The sequence below is a fragment of the Schistocerca gregaria genome, chromosome 1 (genome assembly GCF_023897955.1).
Source record: "Schistocerca gregaria isolate iqSchGreg1 chromosome 1, iqSchGreg1.2, whole genome shotgun sequence".
Classification (NCBI taxonomy): Eukaryota; Metazoa; Arthropoda; class Insecta; order Orthoptera; family Acrididae; genus Schistocerca; species Schistocerca gregaria.
In genome coordinates, this window is record NC_064920.1 from 805,943,022 (window position 1) to 805,962,359 (window position 19,338).

The 19,338-nt window shown below is 37.2% G+C and overlaps 1 protein-coding gene across 4 annotated transcripts in view; it reads right to left on the reverse strand.

The window, feature by feature from the left end:
• LOC126270469 (proteasomal ubiquitin receptor ADRM1-B) overlaps positions 1 to 19,338 on the reverse strand; it is a 101,970-nt gene that overhangs the window by 70,346 nt on the left and 12,286 nt on the right. For all 4 annotated transcript variants that reach the window (XM_049974074.1, XM_049974073.1, XM_049974072.1 and 1 more), the window contains exons 2-3: positions 15,546 to 15,662; positions 939 to 1,041 (exon numbers count right to left, since the gene is read on the reverse strand). In XM_049974074.1, coding sequence (XP_049830031.1) covers positions 939 to 1,041; positions 15,546 to 15,662 — 220 coding nt within the window. The remainder of the gene's footprint in view (positions 1 to 938; positions 1,042 to 15,545; positions 15,663 to 19,338) is intronic.

A 19,338-nucleotide genomic window follows, 5' to 3' on the forward strand; every position in this document is an offset into this window, starting at 1 on the left:
GAAGATGAGGAAGACCCGTCCGGCAGGTGCCAAATCAACTACAAGTAGTAACTGATCATGTAGCTAAAGCTCTGGGTGGGGGAGGGCAGAAGTGCATGACCAGAGTCTTGACAGATGGAAACCAAAAGCCAGGGGTGAGAGCCCATGACTGCACCATTTGTATGGCACCCTGTAGGCAATGCTCAGCAACACTCATACTATAGGAGCATTTATACAAGCAAAAATCATCACCATACAAAGAGGGCAATACCGGAGACCCCACAGCCACCGCAAGACCATCTATAGCAACCAGAAAGAGGAGGAATCTCAGTAGAGAGCCCTGTGAGACCCCATTATCTTGGATATGGAGGGTACTTGAGTGAAGCACCCACTTTAACCCAGAATGTAAGGTGCGACAGGAAGTTCTTGACAAGAAACTTGTGTGGACTCCAGAGACCCCACTAATGTACAAATGTGGTGACGCCATGTCGTGTCATACGCCTTCTGTACATCGAAAAAGACAGTGATGAGGTACTGAAGATGTGCAAAAGCTTACCGGATGGTGGACTCCAGCAGAACCAAATTATTAGAAGTGGAGCGACCTATCCGAAAACCATCCTAAGATGCAGCCAAAAGGCTGCGAGACTCAACGAGCCAACACAACCACTTGCTCACTATGCGTTTGAGCAACTTACAGAGAAAATTGGTAAGGCTGATTGGACAGTAACTGTGCCACCTCTTGGGGGTTTCTGGACACTGAGATGGGAACTCACCCTCGCTCTAGATCTGATTAAAGATGTCAAGGATGTGACACTGACAGTCCACTGAGAGATGCTTCAGCATTTGGTTGTGGATGCAGTCTGGGCCTGGGGCTGTATCAAGGCAATGGACTAGAGCACTGGAGACTCAACTAGCAAGATAACATTTATGGCAATATGTACAGCAACAGAATGCATTACCTGGTGTGCCTCCCCCACTTCTCTGAGAACCAGGAGTTGGTGGATTGTTCAGAACTTCATTAATACGACGGCAGTTTTCTTCATCTTTATCAGTCTTTGGTTCCTGTTTCATAAAAAGAATGTTTAAATAAGTCACTGTGCAGCATATATCCACTACACTTACTGGATATATTTCACAATTGTATTATTAGTCACCATAAATGATCTCCACATTTACTAAAATAACTTTATCAGCCAAAACTTTCATTCTTTTAAATTTTTCATTAACAGCATTTTAGTTCAAAGTTTTAGTAGATTTTGTATCAATTTTTCTACAGAAAATATCTCTGCATCACAACCATTGTACACATGCACACTGGTTCTCACCATTTCAAAAAAATATACACTGCTTGTAACTTCTGCACAAATTCCTTTTATTCTGCACGGAGAGTTAACTCTCTTCTATGTGGTAAGTGATGTCACGACTCTGTTTTATGGTAGCAGGAAGCAACGTCAATGTATCAACACACAACCAAGATACTTTACTTGGTTCAAATGGCTCTGAGCACTATGGGACATAACTTCTGAGGTCATCAGTCCCCTAGAACTTAGAACTACTTAAACCTAACTAACCTAAGGACATAACACACATCCATGCCCGAGGCAGGATTCGAACCTCCGACCGTAGCAGTCGCGTGGTTCCAGACTGTAGCCCTAGAACCGCTCAGCCACCCCGGCCAACATTAAGGAACATACAAAAATATGTGCGCTAGGTGAAATTACAAAGTACCAAAGCTATCAATATGAAATATTCATCTCAGAGGACCAAGATGTTGTGCAGAAATGGAGAAAATTCAAAAGAATTGTACAATATGCCTTAGAAATGAATGTGGAAAACAGAAATAGTTCAACAGTTGTTTGACCCTTGCTGACAAACAAAGCTGAATCAAGTGAAAATGAGTGAAAGAACAATATAATAATAATAAAAAAATCAATTAATCCAAAAGCAAAATTCTGCCAACCAATCTGACCAAAAATCTTAATGTGTTTTGTTCTTACATGAAGTCAATAAATGGATCAATATCACTAACTCAGTTGTTCAGTGAAACAGGTGGTAACAAGAGAGAGGAATTAAATACTGAGACCAGACTGCTGAAATTGCTTAACTGTGGGTAACTGTCTTCAAGTTTCTATTTCCAATCACTGAACAAGAAATGGCAGACACTGAGAAGCAATCTCACATAATGGAAAATCAACTAATTCACTCAAGAGTGGAAACATATCTGGGTCTGACATGATAACTGTTTGATTCTAAACAATTCTAAACAGATCATGTGACAGAAGTTGTTCCCCTTCAAGCAGCAGGTTGTCATACCTAACTGGGGCAAGAAAGAGCATCAAATGATGGGGAAAAAGGTGTAGACTATTCCCATTTTCAAGAAGCATTGATCACATGCAAACATTTACGGGTCTAGCTCTTTGATTTCAGCCTGTTACAGAATTATGTGATCTATTTTATGATCATTTATATAAAAGATAAAACTAAAAAAATCTGTGTCTGTCACTTTTTATTTTCTTCCATGAGGCATTCCAAAGGCTTACAACCTTATCTTCATGCGGATTTTGGTTTTCTGGGTGTATCCAGTTGCCTGTTTTGAGTGTCAATTCACTCCAAATACGGTATAATCAACACATGTTAACATAATAGGGCACTAGGATTACAAATTCTATTAAAAAATAATAAAGCTACTTATAGTATGTTCAAACAGAAAGAACCTGAACCTTGTCATAAATATACATTTTCATCTCCATTTGTCACAAAAACATGACCTAACAAAACGAACAGTCCTGAGATTGTATGAATGTAGAGATGCAGTGTGTTTTTTGTGGAACAGCATTCATTACTAGCTTACACTGCGAATCAAAGATACAGATAAAATATGTGTAAGTGCTTAATTATCTACAACCTTTTCACTCAAGATCATCATCATTGTAAACAAGAAAATGAGAAAAATAATAAAATTATAAACCTAATTTCAGTATATTTTTTGTTTACTTTTTGGTTTTGTGATTTCGAAATTTTTAATGATTTATGTCACTCAAAACTAGACAATAGTAAACATTACGCTGCATTGAGTAGTATACTTGATAACCTCCTACAGAATTTCAATGCCACTCTCTCAGCTTTGTCACTGAGTGTGTACTTCAAATGTTTTCTGTTGCGAATTCAGAGATCTTCGCAGAGGTTCAGTTAGTTGCCTTTGTTTACTCTGTGAAATATTATTAGATTTCTATGTATATTGTCGAAGGCAAGCCTGTGTTGTTAATGTAAGTAGCCATGGCAGATTTATTGGGAGTGTTGCATCTAAATGCATTTGTATGTTCTTCACATCTAGATCAGAATCTTCACCGAGTCTGACAAACTATACTGGGCATTCACTGCACTTTACCTAGCAAACACTCGAGTCGGTAAATTTGTCTTTGTTGGATTTTTATCTTGGATGCTGATGTAAGCTGTCAACAGGAGACTGGTCAGCAAAGATGTTCCAAGCAGATCAATAATAGGTGCTGAAGCAAGCACACCTGAGTGGCCAAAGACTCGCAAGCAACGCCCTCTCGACCACCAGTATTTAAGATCACCAACGTGGACCAGAGTGCCCAGTCAGTCACAAACAGTCAGTACATATGCAGACGGAGTCAGTATCAGTCACAAGTCAGCTCAGTTACTAGTTCAGCCACTATTCTAATTGGCGTATGCCAGTTCAAGTCACTGGCTACGAGAGTGTGGTGTTTATAGTAGGACTTTTACCTCATCAGCAGTGAGGCTAACATTGATTATTATGGAAGAGCTTGTACCACAACAGCTTGCTTAAAGATAAGTAGTTTCCTGTTCTTATTAATAAAGAACCCTGTTAATACATGTGTTCAGTTGTGTTGTAGAAAGAGGATACTGGCCACCAAACAACATACTCTCCTTCCTTTCCGTGGCACAAGACTCTACAGTGGCAACAAGATGATGCAAAACTGGTGACGAGGATAATTCAGTGCAGATCGCAGTTAATCAACTTGACTGACGATTTTGCTTGCTTCTCTTGTGTTTTAGCTTGCAGGGGGGGGATCATTTGGCTAATTTGTTGTTGTGTTCTTGCATATATTCCAGAAGAGGAGCTGTAGAACTAATCAAATTTCTCTTTTCAAAGGCTTCATTTTCTTTTTTGCTATAACATAATAGTGTAAACCATGGCTACCGCGCCCCCTCAATCCCCTGCCCCGATACTGCCTCAGCTGCAGAAGCCCTATGTGATGCATCCAACACAAGCTTTTCAGGGTCAGAACCTACAAACTGCTGTCCTACTAATGACAGTACAACAATTACTGGATGTACAACCTGCATCAGCCACACAACAGATGAACAAATCAGTCCAAAAAGTACTGCCGACCAGCATACCACCGTTCCGGCAATTTAACAACACCGAAGAGGAATGGCTCTAATACCTAACAGTTCCAAGCACATTGTGAAGTTCATAGAGTGCAACGTACTGTAAAGCTGTAATACTTTCTTTCAATTGTGGGGTCCCCAGTGTTCGGTTAATATAAAAACTATTCCCAACTGCGTCTCCTGGTGAACTTAGTTATGACCACGTAATCGCTGCATTAACTCAGTATTATAACCACTCAATATTATGACCAGCAAGTCCAAGTAGCTGCAGTCAGATACCAGTTATTTCGCTTGCGGGAAAAGCCGGAACAGACGTACCGCCAGTGATATACAGAATTAATGAGCATGACTAGGAAGTGTAAATTTAAGTGTAGTTGTGACAACTTTTACAGTGATTTAATGATTAAGGATGCAATATAATTCAATGTGCCAGATAGTAGAATACAGGAACAGATCCTGAAGAACTCTGGTAGGGAAGGGGCATGATGAGTAAGAACAATGACTAATGGAGGTTGAAGGCCAAAGGGTTACAGGAATCTGGGATATATAGCAGGGAGAATTCCCACCTGCACAGTTCAGAAAAGCTGGTGGGAAGCACTCAGATGCCACAGGCCGCAGAGCAGTCGTTTAAATAAAAAACATTGTATTGGGTGGTGTGCTCAACAACAAGGTCATCCAGCTGTTTCTAGGCCAGTTTATAGGTGGCCATTCATGCGGTCAGAAGCTTGCTGGTTGTCATGCCCACGTATAATGCAGCACAGTGGCAGCAGTTTAGCTTTCAGATCACTTAACTCGTTTCACACATAGTCCTGCCTTTGGTGAGATAGGTAGGTGATGCTGGTGACCAGATTGAGTAGGTGGTGGTGGGAGGATGTATTGAACAGGTCTTCCATATAGAAATATTGCAGTGATATGAGCCATGAGACAAGGCACTGGGAACATGGTTTGTGTAGGAATAGACGAAGATGTTGTGCTGGTTCGGTGGGCAGCGTACAGAATACCACTGTGTGACGGGTGGGAAGAATAGTGGGTAGGACACAACAAGAGGAAGTCAAAATCCCGGTGGAGAGTGATTCAGTTGCTCCACTTCTGGGCAGTACTGAGTATGAGAGGAATGTTCTTTCATGGCCAGACAGTAAGACTTTGGGAGGTAGTGAGCGGCTGAAGATAAGGCATGGAAGGTCTGTTTTTGTATAAGGTTGGGAGGGTAGTTATGTCTGTGAAGGCCTCAGGATCACTTGGTATATTTTGAGAGGGACCGCTCATCACTACAGATGCAATGGCCACAGGTGGCTCGTCTATATGGATACCAAGAGCCTCACTGAGGCCTTCACAGACCGTAATTACCTTCCCAACCCTTAACAAAACTCTCATGCCTTATCTCTCCAGTCACCCACCTCCTCCCAAAGTCCCACCATCTGGTCACAGAGGAGCATTCCTCTCATGACTCAGTAAGCACCTGGAGAGGAGCAACTGAATCACATTCTCCACCAGGGTTTTGACTACATTTTGTTGTGTCCTGGAATGAAGGTGGTCTACCCACTATCTTTCCCACCCCTCCTGCAGTCACCTACCAAACCTACACAGTATCCTAGTCCATTCCTACACAACCTCTGCACCCAGTCCCTTTGCCTCATATCACTGTAATAGACCTAGACAGAAGACCAGTTCTATACATCCTCCCACCCCCACCTACTCCAGTCCTGTCACAAGCAGCACCTATCCTACAGAACGCAAGGCTAACTGTGAAACCAGTCACATGACCTACAAGGTAAATTCCAAGCACTGTGCTGAATTCTATGTGGGCATAACAACCAGGAAGCTGTCTGTGAGCATGAATGGCTGCCAACAAACTGTGGCCAAGAATAGCTGGACCACTCCATTGCTGAGCATGCTGCCCAACACTTATGTTCTTCATTTCAGTGACTGCTTCACAGCCTATGCTATCCACATCCATCCAACCAACACCAGCTTTTCTTAGACACTCAGGTGGGAACTTTCTATGACATATATCCTATGTTCCCGTAACCCTCCTGGTCTCAATCTTTGTTAGTCATTGTCCTTACCCATACGGCCCCTTCCCTGTTCCCATTCCAGCACTACAAAGCCCTCTATTCCGCCAAGGTACCCACAGTCTCTTTACTTCTCTCCTTTTTCACTAACCCCCACCCAAGTCATTCCATGTCAAATCAACACACTTTAAATAAAAATTTTACCTCACCCTCTTATATTTTCCTGAAAGTTGGTATACTTATAGTGGGTGCTGAAACTAAGAAAAATACCAAATTTCAATTTTTTACCTCAAACCATTCCTGAAATATGGTCATGTAAACTTTTCAAAAACTGTCCAAAAATGCCCTAGGAGCTGCCCAAATTACGCTAGAGAACTGGGAAAGGTGTCATTTTGCAGCATTTTTCATGCTGTTTCTAGTGATAGACAAAAAATATAGCTTCTAATTAATAACCTTTTTCAAAATGGTAATTAATATTTCGATTTAACTTTTTTACGAAAGTACATAATTGAAAATTTTCAAAATATTTCCATAACTACTTCATACTGTTGTAAATCACATGGCAAAATATAAATGTGGGATGATGGGTTCATTGTTAAAAAAATTATTCCAGACTCTTGTTTTTCACAAAGTAGTTTGACCAAACTGACATTTAAGATAGTACGTCAGTAGAGGACCGTATATATAGGGATACCAAGTGGTGCCAAGATTTGTGATAAATGTAGGAAAGGTGCAACCAAATTGAAAAATACACCAGAGCCCATCAGTGTTGAAAGTGTTGAAGAAGAAACTTCTCGATCAGAGATAATCACCTGAGACCAAGACCCTGACTTCACTCCAACTGCAGTAGCTGTTAAAACATTTAACACAACACTTTAAGAACTAGGTTAGTCCCCAATTGACAAGAGAAAACTAACATCTAGGCATTACGCCAAATCAAAAGTGAAGAAAATCTCATCAACGATACATAAACTTTTTGTTGCTCCTGAAACTTCTTTGCCAGATACTGATACTGATGGATCCGTTCTTGAAAATCTTAAAAGAAACTTTAAAAATTCTGCAAGCAGAGCAAAAAAAAAAAAAAACTAATGATTCTTACAATTTTACCTGAAAAGTGGAGTGTCAGGAAAATAATGAGGGAATTTAATGCTCCTAATTACATTGCTCAGCAGTCCAAAAAAATTTTGGTAGAGAAAGGATTCACGGAAGGTCCAAACTCAAAACCAGGGAAGTGTTTACCAACAGAAACTGTCAAAACTGTACATTCATTTTATGAAAATGATGAAGTTAGCAGGGCAATGCCAGGTATTAAAGACTGTGTGACAATTACAGAAACAAGTGGAAATAAAACAAAAATATCAAAAAGACTTATTTTGTGTAACCTTAAAGAAGCTTACACGCATTTTAAAGACAATTTTCCTAACATAAAAATAGGTTTCTCTAAATTTGCTGGGTTGAGACCAAAACATTGTGTATTAGCTGGCCGGAGTGGCACACACACTGTCTGCATGTGCACATCTCACCAAAACATAAAATTAATGATAGAAAATTCCAAACTAAATACAGTAACAAACAGCAGCTTAAACAATTATAAGCAGTGCATTGCAAAAATGCTTTGCAACCCATCATCAGTTGATTGCAACATGGGAAACTGTGAATACTGCCCAGGAGAAACTGTCATACCTAAAATTTTAAAAGACTCTTCATGAAAACTTAATTGAACAAGTTCAGTTCTGACAGTGGATGTCAGTTGACCGATGTAATCTGGAAATTATTCAGAAAACTTCTGAAGAATTCATAGATTTATTGTGCAGTAAGATGTCGACTTTGATTCGGCATGACTTCATTGCCAAGCAACAACGAACATTCCTTAACTCCACAAGAGAAAACCTTATGGAATCTGAATTTGTTGTAATATGTGATTTTTCAGAAAATTATAGTATATTTCTACAGGATGAAGCTCAGAGTTTCCACTGGACAAGACAACAGATTACCATTCATCCTTTTGTTATATATTACAAACAGGAAGACAAAATTGAGCATATGAGCTTTGTCATTGTTTCTGATTGCCTGGAGCACAATACAACTGCGGTTTACACCTTTCAAAAGAAGCTAATCTAGCAAATAAATTTCAAAAGATTCCGAAAAGATATACTATTATTCTGACGGTTCTGCCGCTCAGTATAAAAATAACCAAAATCAGATCCAAACTGCACAAGATCTATTTGAGTGGGCAGTAGGTAATATCACAAATGTCGATTTTGCATATTCCACTCAGGAAGACTACACTGCTTCAGAAATATTCTTATTTTATATTTTAAAGAAATTCCTGTTTGTTAAAGGTCAGTTTGGTCAAAGTGAAAAACAAGAGCCCAGAATAATTTTTTTTAACAATGAACCCATCATTATCCCTGATTTATATTTTGCCATGTGATTAACAACAGTATGAAGTAGTTATGGAAATATTTTGAAAATTTTCAATTATGTACTTTTTGTAAAAAAAATTAAATCAAAATATTAACTACCATTTTGAAAAAGGTTATTAATTAGAAGCTATGTTTTGTTGTATATCTCTGGAAACTGCATGCAAAATGCTGCAAAATGACACCTTTCCCAGTTCTCTAGTTCAATTAGGGCAGCTCCTAGGACAATTTAAAAAAAGTCCCTTCACACGTTATTGGCTGGTTTTTGCAAAGTTAACATAGCCACATGTCAGAAATGGTTTGAGATAAAAAATTGAAATTTGGTATTTTTCTTAGTCTCAGTGCCCACTATAGGTATACCAACTTTCAGCAAAATCTAAGAGGGTGAGGTAAAATAGGTGTGTTGATTTGACATGGAATGACTCACCCGCACCCCACCATGAGTAACCTCCCAGCTGTACCTAGGAGTTGCCAGCTACCCTACCCTCTCCACCTTATCCCTTTGTTCCTACAAGCAGTAATTTATCATCCTCCACCCCTACTCTGCTATTCCTCTCCCTCCCCACCCAAGCCTCCTCCTTACCTTCACCACCCAGTTGCCTCTCCCATCATGCACTGCTGTTCACAGCCTGGCTTCAGCAGCCAGAGACTGTGTGTGTGTGTAGTTGTTCTGATGAAGGCCTGTTTGGCCGAAAGCTTTGTCTGACAGCCTTCTTGTTGTGCCAAGCAGCGACCCGTCATCTCCGCTACATAGTAAGCAGTAACTATGCTTTTCACAATATTGTCATATTTCATACTGGATTTTCCATTGTTTGATAAATGACAATATAATCATAATAAAATGTGTTTTATGTTTCCAGATTTTAATTTTTCCTGTTGGTCCTGCCATAAGCCCAAATCTCTCAATTGTTTTACTGCCTTCAAAAATTTCGTAAGGATAACATTCTTCACAATCTCCACCTTTGAACGATTACCACAAGCTTCAACAAAGATTTTCAAATTGATCTATGTGGAAACTACATTGTGTTTCCAGCCACATACAACCTGTACGATAATCAACAACAAAACTGTACAGTTTGTTCCAGATTCTAAATTGTTTTGAATTCTATGAGAAATATACATGGCATTTTTAGAGGCACTTTCAAAATATTTCTGCAATCTTTCACCCGCTGACTCTACTCTTAATCACAATATACTATAAAAAACAGAATTTGCTTTGTTTTTCCCCTTAAAGGTAAGCTACATAATACACAAAAAACAACCAATTTCACAAGATTCTCAATGAAGTTTCAAATCCACGTCCAGCCATTCGGATTTTAAGTTTTCCATGATTTGACTAACTCATTCCAGTCAAATGCTGGGATGGTTCCTTTAAAAGGGCATGACCAATTTCATAACTCATCCTTGAATTACTCTGAACAAATGCTCTATTTCTGATGACCTCAATTTCAGTTGGACGTTAAACCCTAAGCTTCCTTCTTTATTTTTCTCAATAATCAGTTATTCTACTCAGTTTTGTGTGTCGTAAGATCAACATAATTGCTTGACTTGTCAACTGCACTTTTATGCCATTCAGAATTCACATGCATTGTTGGGGATACGTGATTTATTTTTAAAAAATTCGTGGATGGACTGCTTATGAATAAACCAGGATGACTGCCATGCGTTATACATGGCAAGGAAAGTGCACACAACTTATGATGCGCACCTTTAACTACTTTAGAATAAACCAATAATGGATATGATGACAGCCAGTCCAACTGAAATGTTCTCTTTATACTATCTGTCATTGTTGAAATTATAATTTGTCAGTTTGCCATGGATTCAATAAAATTTTATACTTTTTGAAATTGTCAAACTTCTTTTTCCAATGTAAATTCTGACATCCAAAATACTAACCAAGAGACTGGCATCCTTTCCGCCCAAGTCAACAGAGATTATGGCTAGATCCTTTTTAAGCCATCGGAACAATGAATAGGATTTTTAATTGGTATATTTTAATTTTACTCACACTTTTTGTCATATTTCAACACAGGTAGTGATTTTTTGATTCACACCCTTTCATTTTTGGTTTTCATTCATTTAAAAGGTACAAAATACTTACAAATATCAGTCATATTTCAACACTTCAATACAATTTCTCACAATACACAACATTCTAAATAAATCACATTCATGCATCATTGTTCACTTACAACTCACCGCTGACTACAGAAAAACAGAGTTAACTTCATTCACTGCCAACAACTGAATTTCGTGACAGCATATTAGACACATTCATGCTGAAATGTGGTGCTTATTTGCAGTAGTGATTGTGAAATTTAATTAAATGAGCCCTGCTGCACAACAATTACTTTTCGGGTGCCACACTATAGTAGACTGCATAGGTTGGCAGTATTGCTAATTATGACAACTTCCTACTTCCACATACGGGTACGATAAGTGGCGACATAGTACAAATGGACACCCCTTCGGTAAATGAAAAATTAGCAGCTGACTGTTCTTAACTATTATTTCGATTTTGAAGAAGCTTTCGTTAAAAGTTCCTTGTTGGGCAATTGTTTTGTTGCATTAACAACCATTTAAGGTTTATGAAGATTTGCATACCTAGTGATGCGGGAACTGGAAGAGTTATTTTTTGTTAATTAGGAATGTAGCATTTCTGATATGGATCTTTCATCAAGAATATCCCTCTTACAGAAACCATATACACACAGCTCTATCACAGTTTATTGCCAACTTAATTTCTTTTTAACATAGTTTATCAGACAATGCCCATAATTTGATATTTAATCTTTCTTTCCTTATAAGTTACATGCTGTTCGGAAGTACTAAAATCACAAATATTACAGCTACACAAATGCATATATATATTTGCATTTTTTCATTATAAAGGTAATGTACCATATTTAATGTTTCAAGGATGTCATTTTTAACCTTTCATTACTGGGATGGGGGTTTCACGAGCCGGTTTAATTTCTCAATGTTTACACGAGTTTCTGTATAATTTGTACTTCAACACTTTGGTGGTTTACTTTTACACACTGTAGATATATTTCAACATCTGTACAGCTTTGTTTATGGAGGAAGACGGAAAGTTGTGACATAGAAAATCTCCCTGCTGTAAAGCATTTTCATCCAAATTTTCAACTGAGACTGAATAGGAAATTCCAAACATTAGTACTGTACATGCAGTCAATTTTTGTGCTTAGAAGATATTGTTCCGACATTGAAGGATTTTCAGTAATTAAACAGACTAAGTGAAGGATGTTCACCAAATATTACATGTAAGTACACTATACTATACAGCTAAAATTAGGACATTATTATTATTATTATTATTATTATTATTATTATTATGGCTGAAAATTTTAAAACTTTTCTGAACTTTTTGTTATTTATGTATGTTGTCAAGGTTCGTTAACAATGTTTTCATCAATATTTGGAACAAAACATATATATTTTATTTTCCCAACAGGAAATTTAATGTTATGTTGCATGAGCCCTATCAAATTAACAACAAATTAGTTGCTCACAGTAATAAAAGGTTAACACTTTACTTCTATTTTTACCTGTTTGTTTGTAAAATTCATTCTCTTTATGTTGGCAAAACCAAACAATACCCTATGTTGCACAAGAATGTATTCATACATGTTTAAAATAAATTCATGGTTCATATGTTTATCACCATTGTTGCATTACCTACTGTTGTTAACTTTTATTAGGTACAGGTATTTAAACAAATAATGATTTCTGTACCAATGCTGTTCCAAATATAATGCCCATTTGTAAAATATCAACATTCATGTGTCAATTTTTTACATTTGATTTAAGTTTGCAACAAAAGTGAAGTATCAAAATGCATGCACCACTGTAAGGATTCTCTAACTAAAAACACATGTTGTTCAACTACAAACATTCCTTCAGTTCCCTGTAGTTTCAGTTCCGACCTCCTATAAAGTTCTTCATTTTAAAACTCACTTTACGTAAACTTTACATTATTTCTACACTATTTTTTGGGTTATTTTCACATCATTTTGTCTTAAAAATCTAGGCCCTGCGATAATGTTCTTTTCCCTATCTGTAATCTAAATTAATTCTCTGTAAGGCAGCTGTTTCCTCTGGCATCCATGAGTGAGGGTGGCATGGAGAAGCATGGATGTTTATAAACCTATCAGTGATTGTTTGTATGATTAGTGTGTGTGTGTGTGTGTGTGTGTGTGTGTGCTGCACGTGCGTGCGTGTTCTGGCGATCATAAGGATAAGGTTCAAAAAGTTTATTATTGAATTCTGACTCTCATATTTCCATGTGAAAAGAATGTTCTTGTGCATGCTGATGCGTGCTTGTGTAACCACCTATATTATTTAACAACACATTATCCACGTATCTTCTGAGATATTTAGTATCTTGTAAACATAATATGCTGCTACTAAATAATTTCCACTCAGGGCGGTTTAGGAAGAGAAAATAGAAAGTGAGTGGCACAAAAAATTGTTTTATCTTTTATTGTCATGAAAATTGCAGTTTCTAACAAGAGTCCAGTATGACAAAGTTATGTTCACGTCTACAGACATTTTTGGAGGACAATCTCTTCCTACTGCAATCAACAAGAACTAAACAAACAGAAATCCTCAGAAACTCAGCTCACACTGTTGGCACACCAGACCCATAGTGCAGCAGAAATCACAGGTCAGGGTGACTTCTATTTCTTGACTTCTGGAAAGCTACCCCAACACTTATGCACTGTCACTTTGTGAACAAAATAAGAGCTTACTGAGCATCAGACCAGAGTTTTGGACTGCATTCAGGTCTGCCACATATAGAGCTCAATGTGACTTTATTAACAAGACAAAATAGAGTGATGCACAAGTAACTTTGGGAGTATCTAGTGGGAGTGTTCAAGGGATGTTTACAATATACATAAATTATGTACTGAATCATGTCTGGAGTTCCACAGTACTGTTTGTAGAAATGCTACTGTCTATAGCAGTCAGAAAACTATGAAAATTCAGGAAAATCTCCACAATATCTAATAACTGGCTCAAAGTCTGGTAGTTTATGATAAACATAACTAAATGTAACACTAAAATATTACACATAAATAGAAGGGAGGATCCATTATGGTTTGATTGCACTATTGGCAAGAAATCACTGAAAACAGGGCCAACTTTATAAACTATCTAAGAGTAATGGTCTGGAGTAACATACAGAGGTACAACCATATAATACATTCTAAAAAAATAGTTCATCCACCTGGGACCCTTGTCCCGTTGGACTACAAAAAAGGCACAGAAGAAAAACAGCAGCACCTTTCATCGCCACTTTGTTTAATACGTACAAGAGTGTTGAAGAGATGCTTATCAAACTGTAAGATAAGTGTTGTGCATCACAAGGAAAATTACTGTTAAATTCAGTTACTGTGTTGTAACAGGTATATGCAGAAATGTGCAACATGTACAGGAAAGCAGGTAACGAAACTATATGTTTAAATGTGTGTATGCCAATGCTTTCGCGGATTTTTGCCTGGCTCTGACAGTAGTAATGTTAATCATAAATCGTAAATCTAAATGTAAGAAAGTGACAGCACCTAGTACCATCTTCAATACAAAAATTTTACTTTGAAACAATGTTACTCATGGCTTACTGATTTACAGTTTCGTATTATATTGGTAATGCATGAGGCAATTGGTGGCCTGTATTTACTTTTAGGAGGAAAAATTAGTAGTACTGCCGACACACATGCATGAAAATTAAATGACACACCATCCCAGCGTTCACACCTAAGAGTTCCTTCCTTGGAGAACGCAGAGGCTGCAGTCACAGTTCGACAAACATTTGCTAGATTCTGTTGCCAAATGCTAATCAATAACGTCCGCTGATGGCTTGGTCACAGTGTTTTCGATCTATCAGTCTTTGGCAGGATCAAGATGGCCAGACTGTTAAAATGATGCCAAATGCATGTGAATGGGCTACATCTGTCTCTAAAGGTACATGGTGAGAATTACGCACTCTTTCCTCAGTTATTGGAATAACCTGACAAGTTTTATGAATTTACGAGGTGAAGAGAGAAGTGTTCTAATACACAAGGCAGATGATTCATAGTGACACTGAAAAGCAAGATTACAAACAAACTGTGCACCTTCAAATAAATTAAGCAAAACAGACGTGTCAATCAACCTTGAATGATCATTCGGCAGATAGTTGTGAGAGAAATTTTATAGCATGACGCTCTGAAAACCTCAAGCAGTGAAAAGTGGAAAGACAAACATTCGTGAACCATCAACCTACTGGCATAAAAAGACCAATAAGCAGCAATAACAATTCACAGACAGCTCATCCTTCTTTCTCTCCATTCTGCAGAAGAAACTAGAACAGTGTGGCACTTATGTGCTCATAGCTAGTGCAATACATTTTTCCACCTGAAAGTAATTACACGGCAGCAATTCTGTCTCCTAATGTATTAGCTTTCGAAGTTTTATATTATGCAATGTGTAAGATCAGAAGAAGAAGATACAGAACAGTAAATGACTGCAAATCAAGAGAAAATATGGATAGCTGAGTCTCCTACCATTTCAGCACATGAATGGCTCATGGTAGTGAAGAAAATACTATTTGAATTGTTTATTTCATAAAGAATATTTTAAAAACTTTAAAGTTACAATTTTACATTAATTGTTCAGCTGGGCATTTACAAATAACTATCTAAATAACTAGGCTATCTTAAGTTTCTTATCATGAAATAAAGACACTTACCTGAATCCAAAAGAAGAATTTTCGGTTGGAAGATTTGAATTTTAGTACATAAACACGACCCGTTGTGCATTGAGTTACGCGTTTAAATTCACAGTCATCAGGGAAAATAATTAAATCCTGGAAAAGATTGTCACTAATATAGTGAACATTTATGATATGACATATATATGAAATAACCACTGTTGCATAAATCCATAAATTAATATAGGTAATTCTACACATTTACTGATATATTAGTATCATGTGACATTAGGACAATGGGTTAGCTGTTCTCAGAACTCTCTTTACCGATTAAGATAGTTCTGTAAATCGTGAAAAGCTGAGTAAGAAATATGTGCTACTGCACTGCTGAAAAGCTGCACTGGCTAATGCAAGTTGAAGACCAGAGGCAATGAAATATGAACATTTGGTATTGGTTTACTGGAGACTACATGATTGGTGGGAAAAAAAACTTAGCTGATATGCAAAACTTCTTACCAAAGTCCTACCACCTCTCCTAAAGGAAGCATCACTTCAAATACATGTGTGTATCTTGAGTGTCTGGACACATCTTGCTTGTGGTTAGAAAAGCACTTCCTCAGTTGTTTCCTAGTTGCTGGATAGGGCATTAAAGCATTATAAGTTGGTCTGGACATTTGCTTGATTTTATGCCACTGGGCAGTTTTCTCTGGTGTCAACTCAAAGAAGTAGACATGTAAGTTCCAATGATCTAAGAAGATTTAAAACAGCATAAAGTTGCATCATGTGCAATGATATCGACGGAATCTCTCTTCCATAAACCTTTCACTAGCAACAGCAAATGTTTACAGCAGTAGCAAGTGGGCATTTTGAACAACTGATTATTTAAATGGAATTTTAAGAAAGTTTTTATGATCACATTCTTTTGAAGTTTCCTTCTTGTTGCTGTTGCTGCTGTAATTTTTCAGTGTGCATATTTTGCCATTAAACTCAAGGCATCAAGTTGTTATTTGATAATACATACGTCAATTTTAAGTTTTATAAATCCATTCAATTTTTGACATGCACCTTTCTTTCAAGGCTCTGCAATGAACAAGAACATAAATGTTACTGTAATCAATTGGTGAATAATACTTACATGCTATGCCTTTAGCCTTCCAGATGGTGTCAGTCCAACCACAAACACAAAGTGTGATTAGTATCTATTTTACATTAAACTTTTCTCCACTATTCTGCTTTTGCAAGTAGATTCTATTGGCAAATCAATCTGGAGCAACTCGTCAATCTGACAATAATTCTGAACAATGCATACTTTGGCATAAGGCAGCAATAAGTTTCATGTTAAAAACATGATAAATCCTAATTTCTCCAATGCCACTAACTGGCTATTGAAGACTGAACAACTGTTGAATTTGTCTCTTTTAGATACCAGTAGCAGAAATTACTTAAGTTCCATTTAAGAAAGCAAATCTGATACCAGTATCTCTGTAATTAATATTACTCTGAAAAGAGATTGTGTGTCATTTAATGAGAACTTTTTCACAATTAATTTAGGTGAAAACAGAATTAAAATACCTTAAACAGTACAGGAAATAGCTGAGGTGGACAGCTTAGCTGAAATAACCTAATAATATCTAATATACTGACAAAGGTTCAATCAGTTCCTTGTTTGTTGTGTATTTTTAGTATAAACTTCATTGTAAGTGGTTCTAAAACATCCACAAAAAACTTACAAATCTAAGATAAAGCAAAAAGCCATACTGTGTTCTGATCAACAATTTTGTTCACAAACTGCAAGTTGTCCATTGGGACATATCAATTTGCAAGGCAAGTCTGTTTGATTATTTGATGATTTGCTTTCTTTTACTTTTATGTAACTGGTGTTGATTCTAATAAATACCTTGTACATTATGAAGAGGATGCTGATAATGTTTATTCATGCCTTTCCTATGTCCTTTTTCTGTGAAGTATAATAGTTAGATCAATACCAGTATCCTAATTTTAGGTAATCCACTTTACTTGCAAAAAATTCTGCAAATAATTTTGCAAGATTCTTCTGCGTGCCTTCCCTTCCAGTTTTAACCATTTCTTCAAAACATAATCATCTCCAGGCAGATTTTGTTTATCATAATTCAAATAGTTTTGAAAGTCTTCGCATTAGTTCAGGCATACAAATATTTGTCTTGTGTATTTCTGTCTTCAGCTTTTGAACTACACAAATATTTAAAGAAATCAAGTTTTGCACAGTACTAACTTTGTAGTTGCTTACTATGTTACCCATTTTAAATGATCAAATGTTATGTCCAGCCAACATACATTTCTGTTTTGTCTTCTGAATACCTTTATTCCTTTCAATTGTTTTTCTTACCAAATTTTCATACCAATGTCTCAACTTTTCAGATATATTCTAAATATTTTGTTAACTTATGTTCCCATTAGAATTTATTCGAAACTATCTGTCTCCCTCTAATGGGTTACTTTTTTGACATCATCTAAGTCCTCTTGTAAACTGTAAAAACTTCTGCTGTTTGCCCAAGTACATTTCTTATATGCTGCTGCCCCTCAGTGTAACAAGTCCGTCAGTATCGTCTATACTTTCTCAGACACTGAACTTGTTGCTATGTATGATCTGGTACATCATCTTACTCTGCAAAGAATTTGTCAACCTTCAAATCTGGTTTTCTGCTTGATGAGTTCAGTCTATTTCTAGCTTTGTGTATTTTCGCTTGGGGCTTTATGAGTCTATTATTACTAATAAATTCCAAACACATTTTATACACTACATCTACACTGTGCAACCTACCATGAGGTTGATGGGAACTGGTGCATCCCATTGTACCATTTATTTGGGTTTCTTCCTGTTCTATTGAAATACAGAATGCGGGAAGAATGATTGAATCTATCTACTCTACGTGTGCAGTAACTGTTCTAAGCTTATCCTCATGATCCTTATGTGAGCGACACAGAGGGGATTGTTGTACATTCCTAGAGTTATAATTAAAAGACAGTTCTTGAAAACTCATTAGTACACTTTCTTGGGATAGTTTATGTCTATCTTCAAGGGTCTTCCAGTTCAGTTCCTTCACTATCTCTGACACCCTCCCAGAGATCAAACCTGTGGCCATTCCTGGTGGCCTACTCTGTATACATTCAATAGCAGGGAACCAGCGATCATAAAGCGGTTACTGCATCAATGATTTCAGCCGTAAATATAAATATTAAAAAAGGTAGGAAGATTTTTCTGTTTAGCAAAAGTGATAAAAAGCAGATTTCAGAGTACTTGACGGTTCAACACAAAAGTTTTGTCTCAAGTACAAATAGTGTTCAGGATCAGTGGACAAAGTTCAAAACCATCGTACAACATGCGTTAGATGAGTATGTGCCAAGCAAGATCATAAGAGACGGAAAAGAGCCACCGCGGTACAACAACCTAGTTAGAAAACTGCTGCAGAAGCAAACGGAACTTCACACCAAACATAAACATGGCCAAAGTCTTGCAGACAGACAAAAATTACGCGAAGCGAAACTTAGTGTGAAGAGGGCTATGCAAGAGGCGTTCAATGAATTTGAAAGTAAAGTTCTATGTACTGACTTGGCAGAAAATCCTAAGAAATTTTGGTGTTATGTCAAAACGGTAGGTGGATCAAAACAAAATGTCCAGACACTCTGTGACCAAAAGGGTACTGAAACAGAGGACGACAGACTAAAAGCCAAAATACTAAAGGTCTTTTTCCAAAGTGGTTTCACAGAGGAAGACAGCACTGTAGTTCCTTCTCTAGATTGTTGCACAGGTGACACAATGGTAGATATCTAAATAGATGACAGAGGGATAGAA